We start from the raw sequence: 13529 nt of genomic DNA, 5'->3' as shown, positions 1-13529 counted from the left end.
CATCTGCAAACTCATAACATAACTCATAATATTGTGACAATGACCAGTGGTGGTTAATTCCTCTTTTAAATGTAGTGTATTGGATTCATGATATTACATGTAGAGTGATCTCAGATGTTCCTGAGATTTTCCCTATAGTTAGATTCCAGTAGTGACTGAGATACAACATTGGTATTGGTTGATTTCTGGAAATAACTGTTGCTTTCTTTGTACTGTATTTGAAATAGATTACCCTTTTGAACCTAAATGCTCTTCCATTAAACACTGCATAGGAAATGTCATAGAAGTTTTGCCTCCTGCTTCCCTCTTTTCATTCTTGAGAATGCTCACTTGGCGTCAGGTCATATTTGAGATATTTGGCATACCCTCGAAGCAAGGAAAGAACTCAAGAGAAAGCAGGCTGAAGCTGAGGCTGTTGATTGTTCTGTTAATGTGTAGCACCAGCTGACTCCTGCTGTGTGTATGACATAGTGAGGCCTACAGCCAGTAGCAACTGTTACTGTTATTGGGGTATGTGGTTTTCCAAAGCCTTTCCAGTGTCACCCATACACACTCCACTCCATCCAGGAAAACAAGAGGCATTATCAGAATTCAGGGACAAATTTCAGCACAGGGGAAAACAGCCAAGGAAGAAGAAGAAGAGTTTGGATTTGATATCCCGCTTTATCACTACCTGAAGGAGTCTCAAAGTGGCTAACATTCTCCTTTCCCTTCCTCCCCCTCAACAAACACTCTGTGAGGTGAGTGGGGCTGAGAGACTTCAGAGAAGTGTGACTGGCCCAAGGTCACCCAGCAGCTGCATGTGGAGGAGCGGGGACGCAAACCTGGTTCACCAGATTACGAATCTACCGCTCTTAACCACTACACCACACTGGCCCTCTCAAGGAGGGTGCAAAGCAGCACTAGTAAGGGGTGGAGTCAAGGGGAAGGAGGTGTGGCTGGGAATGTCACCCAGACATATGTACACAGCTCTGAAGTAATGTCCGAATTACCCTCCAACCAAGTTAATTAACATAAAATACTTACCGTAGTTTTCCTGAGAGGTATTTTATATATCTACAGGATAGATATTCCTCTGAATACAGTTCAGAAACTTCAGCTGGACATTACAGTACTTCAGAGCTGTGTCTGGGTGACATTCCCAGCCACCCATGACCCATGGAACTTGTCCCTGAATTCTGATAATGCCTCTTGTTTTCCTGGATGGAGCAGACCATATCAGTGTGTATAGAAACTAGCCTACTGCGTAAAAGCAAAATTCACATTTGTTGTTCTTTTTGTCCCCCTTTGCCCCCGTCCCCATCAACCACTAGGATGTGGCCTCTGGAAGGCTGCCCAGAAATGAATGTGGCCCTCAAGCTGGAAAAGTTCCCCCCTCCCTGCTCTGCTGTAGATCAGTCTTGCAATCCAGATCCTAATATGCCGCAGAGTTCAGGTACACAGGGCAAATAGCTACAGATTGTTCAGTCAAGTAAACCAGATTATATGCTTGAAGCGAAGGCACCACCACTCAAATACAACCCATAGGGAAATGCCAAAGATGATAGCTTTTGTGGAAGTTTGTAGGAGCATCAGAAATGGTCTCAGATGATGTATGCATCATAAAAGAGAGAATCAAGGACTGGGCAGAGGAGGAATGGTGGAGACCACCTCCCCAGCCTGACCCTTCCAGAGAAGAAGACAGTTGAGAATTACAACAGGGCTTTGAGGGAGGTCACAGCTCAGAGGCAGATGAGGGGGAAAGTTGGGAAATAATGGGAGAGTAAGAGGAAGCACCAGGAGGCCAATAGCTGATGGACACAGTGTCTTTAGAAAGCATTCCAGACCCCCCTCTCCCAGAACCCAGGGAGCCTTGAAAGTAGTAGTGCAAAGGGCTCAAAAGCAAAGAGCCCTCAGCGCCACCCGTAGGGGAAAAGATGGCGAATGAGGAAGTGGGAGAAAAGGGGTTGGAGAATCACTCGGGGCAATGCCATTATTCCAAGAAGCTGCATTCCCAAACCTCTCTCTGTAAATGTTGAATAAAAAGCAGATGGTAAGAACCTTTCCTTGTCTTTTCCATTCCTGGCAACCTGCCGTGGGGGTTGGTTCCTCTGCCGCCTGACAGATAGACAGAGTGCTATATATAATCTTTAGATTATGAAAATTAAATCTGCAATTTAAAATGTAAAATCAAATTACTGTATAACTTTGGCTAATATTCTTCCCCCATCTTTCTTATAGGATATATGTGAAGATATCTCTGATCACGTTGAACAAATCCATGCTCTTCTGGAGACTGAATTTTCCCTGAAGCTCTTGTCTTACTCCGTCAACGTGATTGTTGACATCCATACAGTACAACTTCTTTGGCACCAGCTTCGAGTTTCTGTCCTGGTTCTACGAGAGAGAATTCTACAGGGACTGCAGGATGCCAATGGGAATTACACCAGGCAGACTGATATTCTGCAAGCCTTTTCAGAGGAAACAAAGGAGGTATGGCAAGTAAATGTAAGAATTTACTTTTTGAACTCTAACCCCTTAGTTGTGTTTCAAGCTCATTTGAACGAATACAGTTACTTTGGCTACTACTGCAAAATGTGCTTAGTTCAGGCAATTCCAGCTAATTCCTGCCCAGGGTTGTCAATCAATTTTAGTGCGATGCAGTAAATTTTAAATGAATGCTGTAGTCATCCATTCAGAATGACTGAACTAGCAAAAATAAAGTGTAGGGCTGTCATGTTTGCTTCGAAGCTGCTGTGCCAGGGATAAAACCAAATGAATACAGAGCTAAAGGCAGATGCCTCTGTATAACCTACGTGGCAAAGACACATAGAACATGTGGATGACTTACATTCTGTGATTAGCAAAGAGACCAAATGCATCCATCACGGGGACAGCCCCGTGGTTTTCTTCGGAGCTGAGGGCGATGAAACAATCGCTGAGACGGCTAGAGCGTCGGTGGCAGAAAACTCACTCTGAATCTGACCGGACACAGGTTAGAGCTCAACGTCGAGCCTACCAAGTGCCGATAGCGATGGCGAAGACTTTCTTCACTGCCTCTATTGCATCTGCAGAAAATAGTAGCAGGAGACTCTTTCAGGTGGTTCGCAATTTAACGGAACCACCTTTACCACCGGGGCCTTGTAAAGACCCCAAGATCTCCTGCAACGATTTTGCAAAGTTTTTTGCAGATAAAATCACTCATATTCGGAAGGAGCTAGACACCACCGTGGGAGCAGGGCTGGGGCGGGAGAGTGCTAGAGCTCTATCTGGTCAAGTTGCATGGAATCGATTTCAATCCGTTACCCCCGAGGATGTGGACAGGCTGCTTGGACGCGTGAAACCAACCACCTGTCTCCTTGATCCTTGCCCATCCTGGCTAATAAAAGCAAGCCGGGAAGGGCTGGGTGATGGGCTCTGCGGGGTGGTGAATGCTTCCCTCTGTGAGGGAACATTCCCAGATCCGCTGAAAGAGGCGGTCATTAAACCACTTCTTAAAAAACCATCTTTAGACCTGGCCAGTATGGCCAACTATCGCCCAGTCTCAAATCTTCCATTCTTGGGCAAGGTGATTGAGCATGTGGTTGCTGAACAACTCCAGGCACGCCTGGAGGATGCGGACCATTTGGATCCCTTCCAATCGGGATTCAGGCCTCATCATGGGACTGAAACTGCCTTGGTCGCGCTGGTTGATGATCTCCGGCAAGCTAGGGACAAAGGTGAGAGTTGTTTCCTAGTTCTGCTGGATCTCTCAGCGGCCTTTGATACAATCGACCATAACATCCTTCTGGACCGTCTAGAGGGGCTGGGAGCTGGGGGCACTGTTATACAGTGGTTTCGCTCCTTCCTCCTGGGCCGTGTTCAGAAAGTGGTGGTGGGGGATGAGTGTTCAGACCCCTGGGCACTCACTTGTGGGCTGCCTCAGGGTTCCGTCCTCTCCCCCATGCTTTTTAATATCTATATGAAGCTTCTGGGAGAGATCATCAGGGGGTTTGGACTAGGTGTCCATCAATATGCAGATGATACCCAGCTCTACCTCTCTTTCAAATCAGAACCAGTGAAGGCAGTGAAGGTCCTGTGTGAGTGCCTGGAGGCAGTTGGAGGATGGATGGCGGCTAATGGATTGAAGTTGAATCCTGACAAGACAGAAGTACTGTTTTTGGGGACAGGGGGTGGTGTGGTGTGGAGGACTCCCTGGTCCTGAATAGGGTAACTGTGCCCCTGAAGGACCAGGTGCGCAGCCTGGGAGTGGGGCTGCCCTTGAGACTGACCCAGAAACTCCAGCGGGTGCAGAATGCCGCAGCGAGACTCCTTACGGGGTCTTCGCTGCGAGATCACATTCATCCGGTGCTATACCAGCTGCACTGGCTCCCGGTGGAGTACAGGATCAGGTTTAAGGTGCTGGTTTTAACCTTTAAAGCCCTATACGGCCTAGGACCCTCGTACCTACGGGACCGCCTCTCCTGGTATGCCCCACAGAGGAACTTACGGTCTTCAAATAAAAACATCTTGAAGGTCCCAGGCCACAGAGAGGTTAGGCTGGCCTCAACTAGAGCCAGAGCTTTTTCGACTGCGGCCCCAACCTGGTGGAATGCCCTGTCGCAAGAGACAAGGGCCCTGCAGGACTTGACATCTTTTCGCAGGGCCTGTAAGACAGAGCTGTTCCACCAGGCCTTTGGTCAGGGCGCAGCCTGACTCCCTCCTTTGGCAATCTCTACAAAGCTTTAGTCTATGGTTGCCATCAATTTGTATTTTAATTAATTTTTAGAATGTATTTATAATGTTGTACTGTTTTAGTGTTGTTAGCCGCCCTGAGCCCGGCTTCGGCTGGGGAGGGCGGGATATAAATAAAATTTATTATTATTATTATTATTATTATTATTTTGGACTCACAGCTGTCCATGGAGGCGCAGGTCAATTCTGTATCCAGGGCAGCTGTCTACCAACTCCACCTGGTACGCAGGCTAAGACCCTACCTGCCCGCGGACTGTCTCGCCAGAGTGGTGCATGCTCTAGTTATCTCCCACTTGGACTACTGCAATGCGCTCTACATGGGGCTACCTTTGAAGGTGACTTGGAAACTACAACTAATCCAGAATGCGGCAGCTAGACTGGTGACTGGGGGCGGCCACCGAGACCACATAACACCGGCCTTGAAAGACCTATATTGGCTCCCAGTACGTTTCCGAGCACAATTCAAAGTGCTGGTGTTGACCTTTAAAGCCCTAAACGGCCTCGGCCCAGTATACATGAAGGAGCGTCTCCACCCCCATCGTTCTGCCCGGACACTGAGGTCCAGTGCCGAGGGCCTTCTGGTGGTTCCCTCATTGTGAGAAGCAAAGCTACAGGGAACCAGGCAGAGGGCCTTCTTGGTAGTGGCGCCCGCCCTGTGGAACGCCCTCCCATCAGATGTCAAAGCGATAAATAACTACCTGACATTCAGAAGACATCTTAAGGCAGCCCTGTTCAGGGAAGTTTTTAATCTGTGATATTTTAGTGTATTTTTGGTTTCTATGGAAGCCGCCCAGAGTAGCTGGGGAAACCCAGCCAGATGGGCGGGCTACAAATAAATTATTATTATTATTATTATTATTATTATTATTATTATTATTATTATTATCATCATCATCATCATCATATATTTTTTTCAGTGGAAAGTTATCAGTTCACTCTAGCAGCCCTAAGTCTCATTTAAATTAGTATAATCTATTTGGAATGGAGTGTGTTTTGTGCCACAGTCTTCCATAGCTAGATATGCTTAATTCCTGGAGCGCAGTCCATGCCTGCCTGTTCACTGCCACAATGCATAGTTTGCCACTATTCATGGACCTTGTTGTCTTCGGGCCAGTTTGAAAATGACGACTGCAGTATGAAGATGAAGGACAGGGGAGAAACTCAAGCCACTTATCACTGAAAGGCCAATCTACCTAATTCAAGTTTCCATACAAGTACAGAAACTTGTCTCCCTTCAAAATGTGCACTTCACTGAATTTTGCAGTGACATTTTCCACTGATGTGTACAGAAATGCATGAAGTTGGATAAAGTGTGCATATAAAGGCATGTTAGTGAAAATAACACAAACAAATTCATTATATTAGGTGAATATTTAAAAGAAGTGTGTATCAGGCAAAATTACGTAGAAAATTATGCATGTTAGGAGAAACACACACGCTAAGATGCTGGTGAATTTTCATGATAACTTTAAAAAAATATTGTTATGAGTTTGTGGGGGGACGTAGGCTGTGTGCAGAGACACAATGATCTATAGATCATTGGAAATGCTGCCAAGTAAAGAGGATTTTAGATGTTATGATGGACATCTTATTCTGTACTGGCTCTGGCAGACAGGGGCCACAGGGTGCCCAATGGGAATTAAAGGAGGGCTTTTTGGTGGCTTCCTTGTGGCAATTTTCCTGTTTGAATTAACTGGTTGGTAGTGCATCTACTTTACCTGCAGAAGGACCAGTAGGCAGCTTGCTGAGTTCCTGTGACCCTTGCATGGTGCTGGCTGGGGTGATGTGTGCAGAAAGCAGAAGGGGCTGCCTCCAAAGATACTACCAAAAGACTAGTAAGAATCACCTGAGTATCATCTAAGGCAGGGATAGGCGACCTGTGGCCCTCCAGATGTTGTAGGGGACCTCATCTCCTGTCATCCCTGGCATGGATAGTTGGTTAGAGTGTAGTGCTGATAATGCCAAGGTTGCAGGTTTGATCCCCGTATGGGACAGCTGCATATTCCTGCATTGCAGGGGTTGGACTAGATGACCCATAGGGTCCTTTCCAATGGGAGCTTGAGTCCCAAAGCATCTGAAGGGCTACAGGCCCTTTCCCCCAATCTACTGCCCTTTCTGAGCTCTTAATCAGGGAATTCTAAAAGATGCACTTTCCCTGCTTGGTCCCAACTAACTGAATGCCTTGCTGCAGTGGCAGAATGTGGGCAGGGCCAATTGCTGCCGCCTAAGGCTGCAGTCAGAGATTTGGATTTTCCCTGGCATGGAGCAGAATTAGAAGGATGCTGTGGTTTGACAGGATCAACTCCTAAGACAACATCAAAGATGTATCTTGTTCAGTTCCCAAAATTTAAATCCTGTCTCCAGGCAAAAGTTTGGCAAGCTGAGACTCATCTTCAGATTTGACACTGTATAGTTCATTGGCTCGCGAATGAACAAGAGCCTGGTTCTGTTCCATGGAAACTGCGAACACAATACTTGCACAAACTTAAAAGTCCAAGTTGTTTTCACACACACTTTGTTCTATGCTTTGCAGAAGCCCTTTGTACAATAAGTTTATCCATGGCATAGCTAGTTACGACCCTTGACATTATTATTTTTTAATTTTACCAGAATGATTTTAGTTGCTGCTGCTATAAGCTACCAATTTTTAAGCAAGTTTCCTTGCAGAGGCTTAGTAAATATGCTAAAAATAACAATGGCTTCTCACTGAAGAAGGCGATCTGAAGAGAGTGGGTGGCTCTGAAATTGAGACCAGCAGACAGGCAGAAGCTCAGTCCTTTCCTCTCCCACCTCCGTTTCCTGTCTACACCTGCCTTTTGCCCACTGCTTCTTCAGATCTGGTTGTGACTGGCAGGTTAAAGAGAGTTTGCCAGGGAGAATCTCTAAGCCAGCACTGGCAAAATGAACCTTCCTAGAGGAATAAAAATTGATCTTTTGTGCCAAGTATGTCCCTAAACCCACATACCTACTTTCCAGATATGAGCAAGATCTGGCAGACACAAATACTCATTTTTTTCTGATTCATTGCATTCTTTGCAAAAGCCATTTGTGAAGATTCTGGGCCTAGCCCAAGGGCAACAAAGCTCACGAAGGCTTTTGTCTTCCATGATTCCACATGCTGTGGTGCTGCAGCTGCTGCAGCTCCTAGTTGAATGCAGGCCCATGCAGCGGGGGGAGGGCGACAGCCAGGTACACTTGCCCCAGACCTCAGAGGGCTAAGCTGGCACAGTCCCCCAGTCTGCCAGACTTATGCTGTTTGAATTTGTAACTTTTTTCTTACAAGACTCCCAACTTGGGCCTCAGACCAGCTGTTCACAGGCCTGATTGAATGGCTACCTTTGGTCATAAGAAGACCTGTTCTAGGAGATTTTTGATTCGCTTAGGACCAGAAAATGCATTATGTTAGCAGAGTGGAGGAATGGTTTGTCAGTGGGTGGGGGGTCAGATCCACACTAAAGCCACAGGGCTGTCGCCGTTGCTTTTTAGGAGAGGTAGGAACAAGGCATCAACAAGGTTAGGACTGTGCAACGAAACTGGGTGGAGCTTCATATCGGCTCTGCTGGTGTTCCTGCACCACCCTGACCTTCTGCTGCCGCGCCCCTCTTCCTCCTGATAAGTGGCAACGATTCCTTTGATGGCATGTTATTGCTGGGGCTGTTTCCTGCCAGGTGAGCCCCTCCTGGTCATGTGAATGGTGTCTGGTCTATCTCCTCACCACAAATCTCATTCCACAAATCTCACCGTCCTCCTTCACATTGCCGGTGATCTGGAATGATGTGGCATGGAGTCACAATGTGATATCTAGGGTCCCCACACACAGTGCGCTTAAAAATGATACATTGGTGGAAAACATAAACTGTTCTTTAGCTCTGACTTAGGAGCTGAACAGCTGGCTTCTTATCTACCCACTGTCTCTTTTTTTCCATGCCCTGGTCCCAGGCCTCAGACAGCAATCTTGTTATGTGTGTTCCAGGTGTTAGGTTCTAAGATCCAGTGCTTTTTTTCCTTAAAAAAATATGTTTAGGGGTACTCTCATTTTCCTACTCATATTGAAATATTGCCCCTCAGTGAGGCCAAACTTAGATTCACAAATTGTTTAGGGGTATGCGTACCCCTGGGTACCCCCAGAAAAAAGCACTGCTAAGATCTTGTTGTTGTTGTTTAGTCGTGTCCGACTCTTCATGACCCCATGGACCACTAGAGCCCAAAGGGCAGAAGCAAAGATATGGTCAGGCCCAGATCATTCAAATTCTGGGAAATACAAATTAGATCCAAGAAGCCACAGGCCAGGAGCGGATTTAGGGCTTTGTGAGTGGTGTGCATACTCTGAGATGAGGGCACTGAGATGAGCTCAGTAAACAAGGTGATGGGCTTTGGGAAGGAGGCATGAGGGCCCTGACAGGGTCTTAGAGTCCTCCCATCTCCTTCCCAAAGCCTAGTTACCGCTTTCACAGCTTTGGGAAGGTGGTAGAAGTGGTCTAGGACCCTGCCAGAGCCCTTGCGACTCCTTCCCAAAGCCAGCTGCGTCCTCGCCCACCTTTGGGAAGGCAGTGCGAGGGCTGGTGGGGGTGCCAAATTTTGCCCTCACATAGGGCACCATAGCAGCCAAGTCCATCACTGTACAGGCAGAGCTGTGCCAAAGGTTAAGTTGGAAGAATACAGCAAGTCTCAGTTGCTCTCTTAGATGAGTTGCTCAGAATGAGGAACTGGTTCTGAGACCCAGCTTACAAAGGCAGACCCTGAATGGCTTGTATGATCAGCTGATAATATTCTCCTCAGAAACCATCTTAGAAGTGTATAGATCAGTTTATGACTATTAGTAATAATAATTATGTATGTACTGTTTTCCTGGCCTAACATTGATGTCCATATCCTGTGAAGTAGACCTGAATCTTGATGTCTAGCAAATTTACGTTTTAAGAAATGAAAGCCAGAAACTAAAGTGAAAAAGTTGAATTTCTACTACAAGTCTAATCCCATTTCACAGCAATGTGGCAAGGCTGCTTTCTGTTAACATTCAGTAATGTTCTATTTCTAAAGATTACAGAGGGAAACTGCCCCTGTGTATTTTTTCATGCTTTGTGGGAAGATGTGTGATTCATGGGATCGGTGTTAAACTCATAGGATTGATGCTATATTTACACACACATGCATGCATATAACGCACACACACCACGCTAAAAGCTTTCCTATTTCTGTTTTGTCACAGGACCGCCTTGACTCTTTAACAGAAGTGGATGACTCAGGACAGCTAACTATCAAATGTTCTCAGAATTACTTGTCGCTGGATTGTGGAATTACTGCATTTGAACTATCTGACTACAGCCCCAGCGAAGACTTTCTTGGTGCGCTTGGTGACATGACCTCCGGTCAGGCTAAAGTAAAACCATTTGAGTCTTGGAGCTGCAGTGAAATGGAAAAAGATTTCCCAGAGCTTATCAGAAGTGTTGGATTACTGGCAGTAGCAAGTGATTCGATTGCTTCCAAATGCAATGAAACCATTAATGCAAAAGAAATCCATTTACCCATGTCAACAGACCACCAGGAGGAAGGCCAAAGTTACAAACCATCATCGACTGTGTCCCCTGAACTTTCACTCTCTCATATTTCTGGGAACTTGCCTCTTTGTAAAGTATCGGGCCCAGAGGATTCTGTGAACTCACTTGATGGCAAGACTGTCTTTGAATTAGTAAAACAGGAGCTCGATCCATTAACCTCCGACGGTGCAAAAAGCCAACAGTATCCTCATAGTGAAAACTCCACTCCCAAGAGATCAATTAGAGACTGCTTTGACTACAACGAGGATTCTCCTACACAACCCACTGTTCCCAAACGCGGTTTGTTTCTAAAAGAAGACATATTTAGAACGGATATGGTGATCAATGATATAAAAAACCAGATCTCCCTGATGTTTAAGACTGAAATGAGCAGGAGCACACCCTCGCTGTTGGATCCACCAGACAGATCCAAACTTTGCCTGGCTTTGCAAGCGGCGTACAACACCTGCCCCTCTTCCATCAGCCAGTCGTGTGATTGCTTACACAACATAAGTGATCAGAATCTCAAGTACACAATTCAAAACCACCTGAAGGAAAATTCCATTGGCCTGGGGAAGCCCAGTGACAGCACTAGAAGGGAGAAGCTGCGGTGCAAAAAGTCCCACGACATTCCCGAGGAGGTGGCATCGTGCAGGATATCGAGGATTGGATCCAATGCTGCGCCGACGAATCATTTGGCCAAAAGAGGCCTCGCTGCTTTGCAAAATGGAATTCCCTTTGGTAGCTTGCAGTCCATAGAAGGAACCGAAAGTGATTCGACCTCTGCGTCTTCTGATCCTTGTAAACGGCAAGAACTGAATGGCCAGTATTGCAGTGAAAGAGATCACTCTGCTTCACCTGCTCATAGCCAAGTGAGTGGCTCTTCAGCTGGTTCAGATTCTGCGGTGTCCTCATCTCCCGTTCTTCCCAGAAGTCAGGGCAAAAAGGCCCATTCATCTGCACCCAGTTACGTCAATACGGACAGCAAAGCTGCTGATGCCTGGTATGGTTCCGACGAATACTTAGCGCTTCCCTCACACCTCAAACAGACTGAAGTGTTAGCTTTGAAATTAGAAAATTTGACAAAACTGCTTCCTCAGAAACCTCAAGCGGAGACCATTCAAAACATCGACGACTGGGAACTCTCTGAAATGAACTCGGACTCTGAGCTTTTCCCGACCTATCAGATCAAAAAGAAGCACAAAAGGTTAGGCAGAGTTTCACCCAGCTCTTCTAGTGACATAATCTCCTCGGTAGGGGACAGCATTGAATCGGGGCCTCTTAGTGACATTCTGTCAGATGAAGAGCTTTGCACATCCTCACCAAGCATCAAAAAATACCTGGAAGAGAGGCCGCGAAAGCCGTCAGTCACTCAGCCCGCCGATAAAAATGACTTGTCTGCCACAAATAAATCGGCTTTAATTCAACAGCTGATGCAGGATATACAAGATCAGGATAATTATGAAATTATATGGGAAAAAATGGAGGTAAGGAAGAAATTAACAGCGTTTACATCTATACTGCTTCATTAATTTTTTCCCCTGCAGCTGGAAACAAAGGTTGGTGAGGGGTGGGCAAGTACCAAGAATGTCAAGAAGTTATAAATGCATTTTTGCCTCCTTTTTATACCATTTCAAAATGGAAATGCCCAAAGCAGCTAACAGCAATATATGTCCAATGATATACACCCCAGAGAAAATACATCAAAATATATGAGTTCAAGTGCATTCACAAATTTTCATGCAAATTATATATGTAAACACACACACACACACACACTTCTTTTGTTTAGTTGTTTAGTCGTGTCCGACTCTTCATGACCCCATGGACCAGAGCACGCCAGGCACTCCTGTCTTCACACACACACACACACACACACACACACATGTTTATACAGGACAGGACAGATTTGTGAAGGAACACACATGAAATTGACAGGAACTGGAAGTAAACTGATCCATTCATCCCTGCCATGAAATAATAAAGTGTTTGTAAACGGTACAACAAATTGAACAATCTCTGGCATGATTAGGGATATAAGAAGGTGCTGTTTTCCATTCTGCTTTGTTTTTGTTGCATGCAGTGCTGCTTCTGTTCCGCTGCAGTTTGTCTTCTGCCAAAAACTGCCTTGTTCATCTCAATGTCCGCTGTGGTGAAATGACGTAACTTATGTAATTAACCATGCAAATGCTGTTGTCCTTACATAATTCCACCCCATTTGTTTCAGTGCAAAGGACACACAATGCAAATGGAGGGGGAAATGTAATCAATTCTGTATCGTTTGTGGACTGAAAGCCAAAACACAGGAAATAGCAATAGCATTCACTGGATTGATTTCCATTCCAGACATAGGACGAATAAGCAAACACGAGTAGCCTTCCGCTTCTGTTTTCTCTGACATCTCTAAGAGTAATAGCTGCATTTTGAGATATTTAAGGCTGATCTACAAATACATTGTAGACCATCCCCATCTCACATTTTTCTAATGCTTTTCCATAGTGATGCTTGGGAGTTGATGTAGCAAAACGTAGGGGAGGTTGTTTTCTACTCTTTTGCATCTGCTGCTACTGCATTTAATATCCTTCTCAGATGTGGCTACTTGGCACCCTCTTGAGGCTAACTGGTGCTACTGCATCTCTTTCACAGATTTGTTCTGTTGTTTTTAAATCAGGTCCAAATACGGTAGCTCAGTTGAGTGCAGTGGGACTAATTTCAGCCAGCATGAAAGCATCCTGACTGAAGTAATGAAACACCTTTGAGGAAAAACAGGCAGAACGCCACATGTGAACTCAGGAAATATAGTTAGATTTTGAAAACAGTTTTAACTTCTTTATTCATTCGTTCGTTCAATTATTCATTCATTTCCCAGCCATAACTGCTCAAACGGTATCCATACCAAATTCCAACCGTGGTTTGGTTAGTTGTAGCTGGCTTCATAGTTCCAGGCTATTTGATTGTTTTTAATTTATCAGATTGAAGGCCGTGATCCCATTTCTTCCTCGCCCCTTTTTTTAGCCTCACAGCTATCACGTGGGGTGGATTAAATTGAAAGATAATAACTAGCTTGGGGGGGGGGGGATCTGTTGAACGTAATGGCTGAGCAGGGGCACAAACAGATTCCTCAGAGTCAGTATGGCCACATAACTATAGACGGAACACAATTGCCTCCTTTTGACGAGGCAATTGATTAATCACTGAAAGGGAGGTTTTTTTCACTTTGAAAAGGGCTTCCTGTTTTCTGCTCATCCCTAACACACACCAAAACATGAAGGAATTCAA

At 45.5% G+C, this 13529-nt stretch overlaps 1 protein-coding gene across 5 annotated transcripts in view; it reads left to right on the top strand.

Moving 5' to 3' along the window:
* AKAP6 (A-kinase anchoring protein 6) overlaps positions 1 to 13529 on the top strand; it is a 251727-nt gene that overhangs the window by 68731 nt on the left and 169467 nt on the right. For 4 of the 5 annotated variants that reach the window (XM_028721043.2, XM_077926121.1, XM_077926106.1 and 1 more), the window contains exons 3-4: positions 2221 to 2487; positions 9923 to 11737. In XM_028721043.2, the coding sequence (XP_028576876.2) occupies positions 2221 to 2487; positions 9923 to 11737 (2082 nt within the window). The remainder of the gene's footprint in view (positions 1 to 2220; positions 2488 to 9922; positions 11738 to 13529) is intronic. The other variant, XM_028721039.2, reaches the window with a different exon arrangement.

This window comes from Podarcis muralis, chromosome 1 (genome assembly GCF_964188315.1).
Source record: "Podarcis muralis chromosome 1, rPodMur119.hap1.1, whole genome shotgun sequence".
Taxonomy (NCBI): Eukaryota; Metazoa; Chordata; class Lepidosauria; order Squamata; family Lacertidae; genus Podarcis; species Podarcis muralis.
The sequence above is the reverse complement of the archived record's forward strand: the minus strand, read 5'-3'. Positions and strand labels throughout refer to the sequence as shown.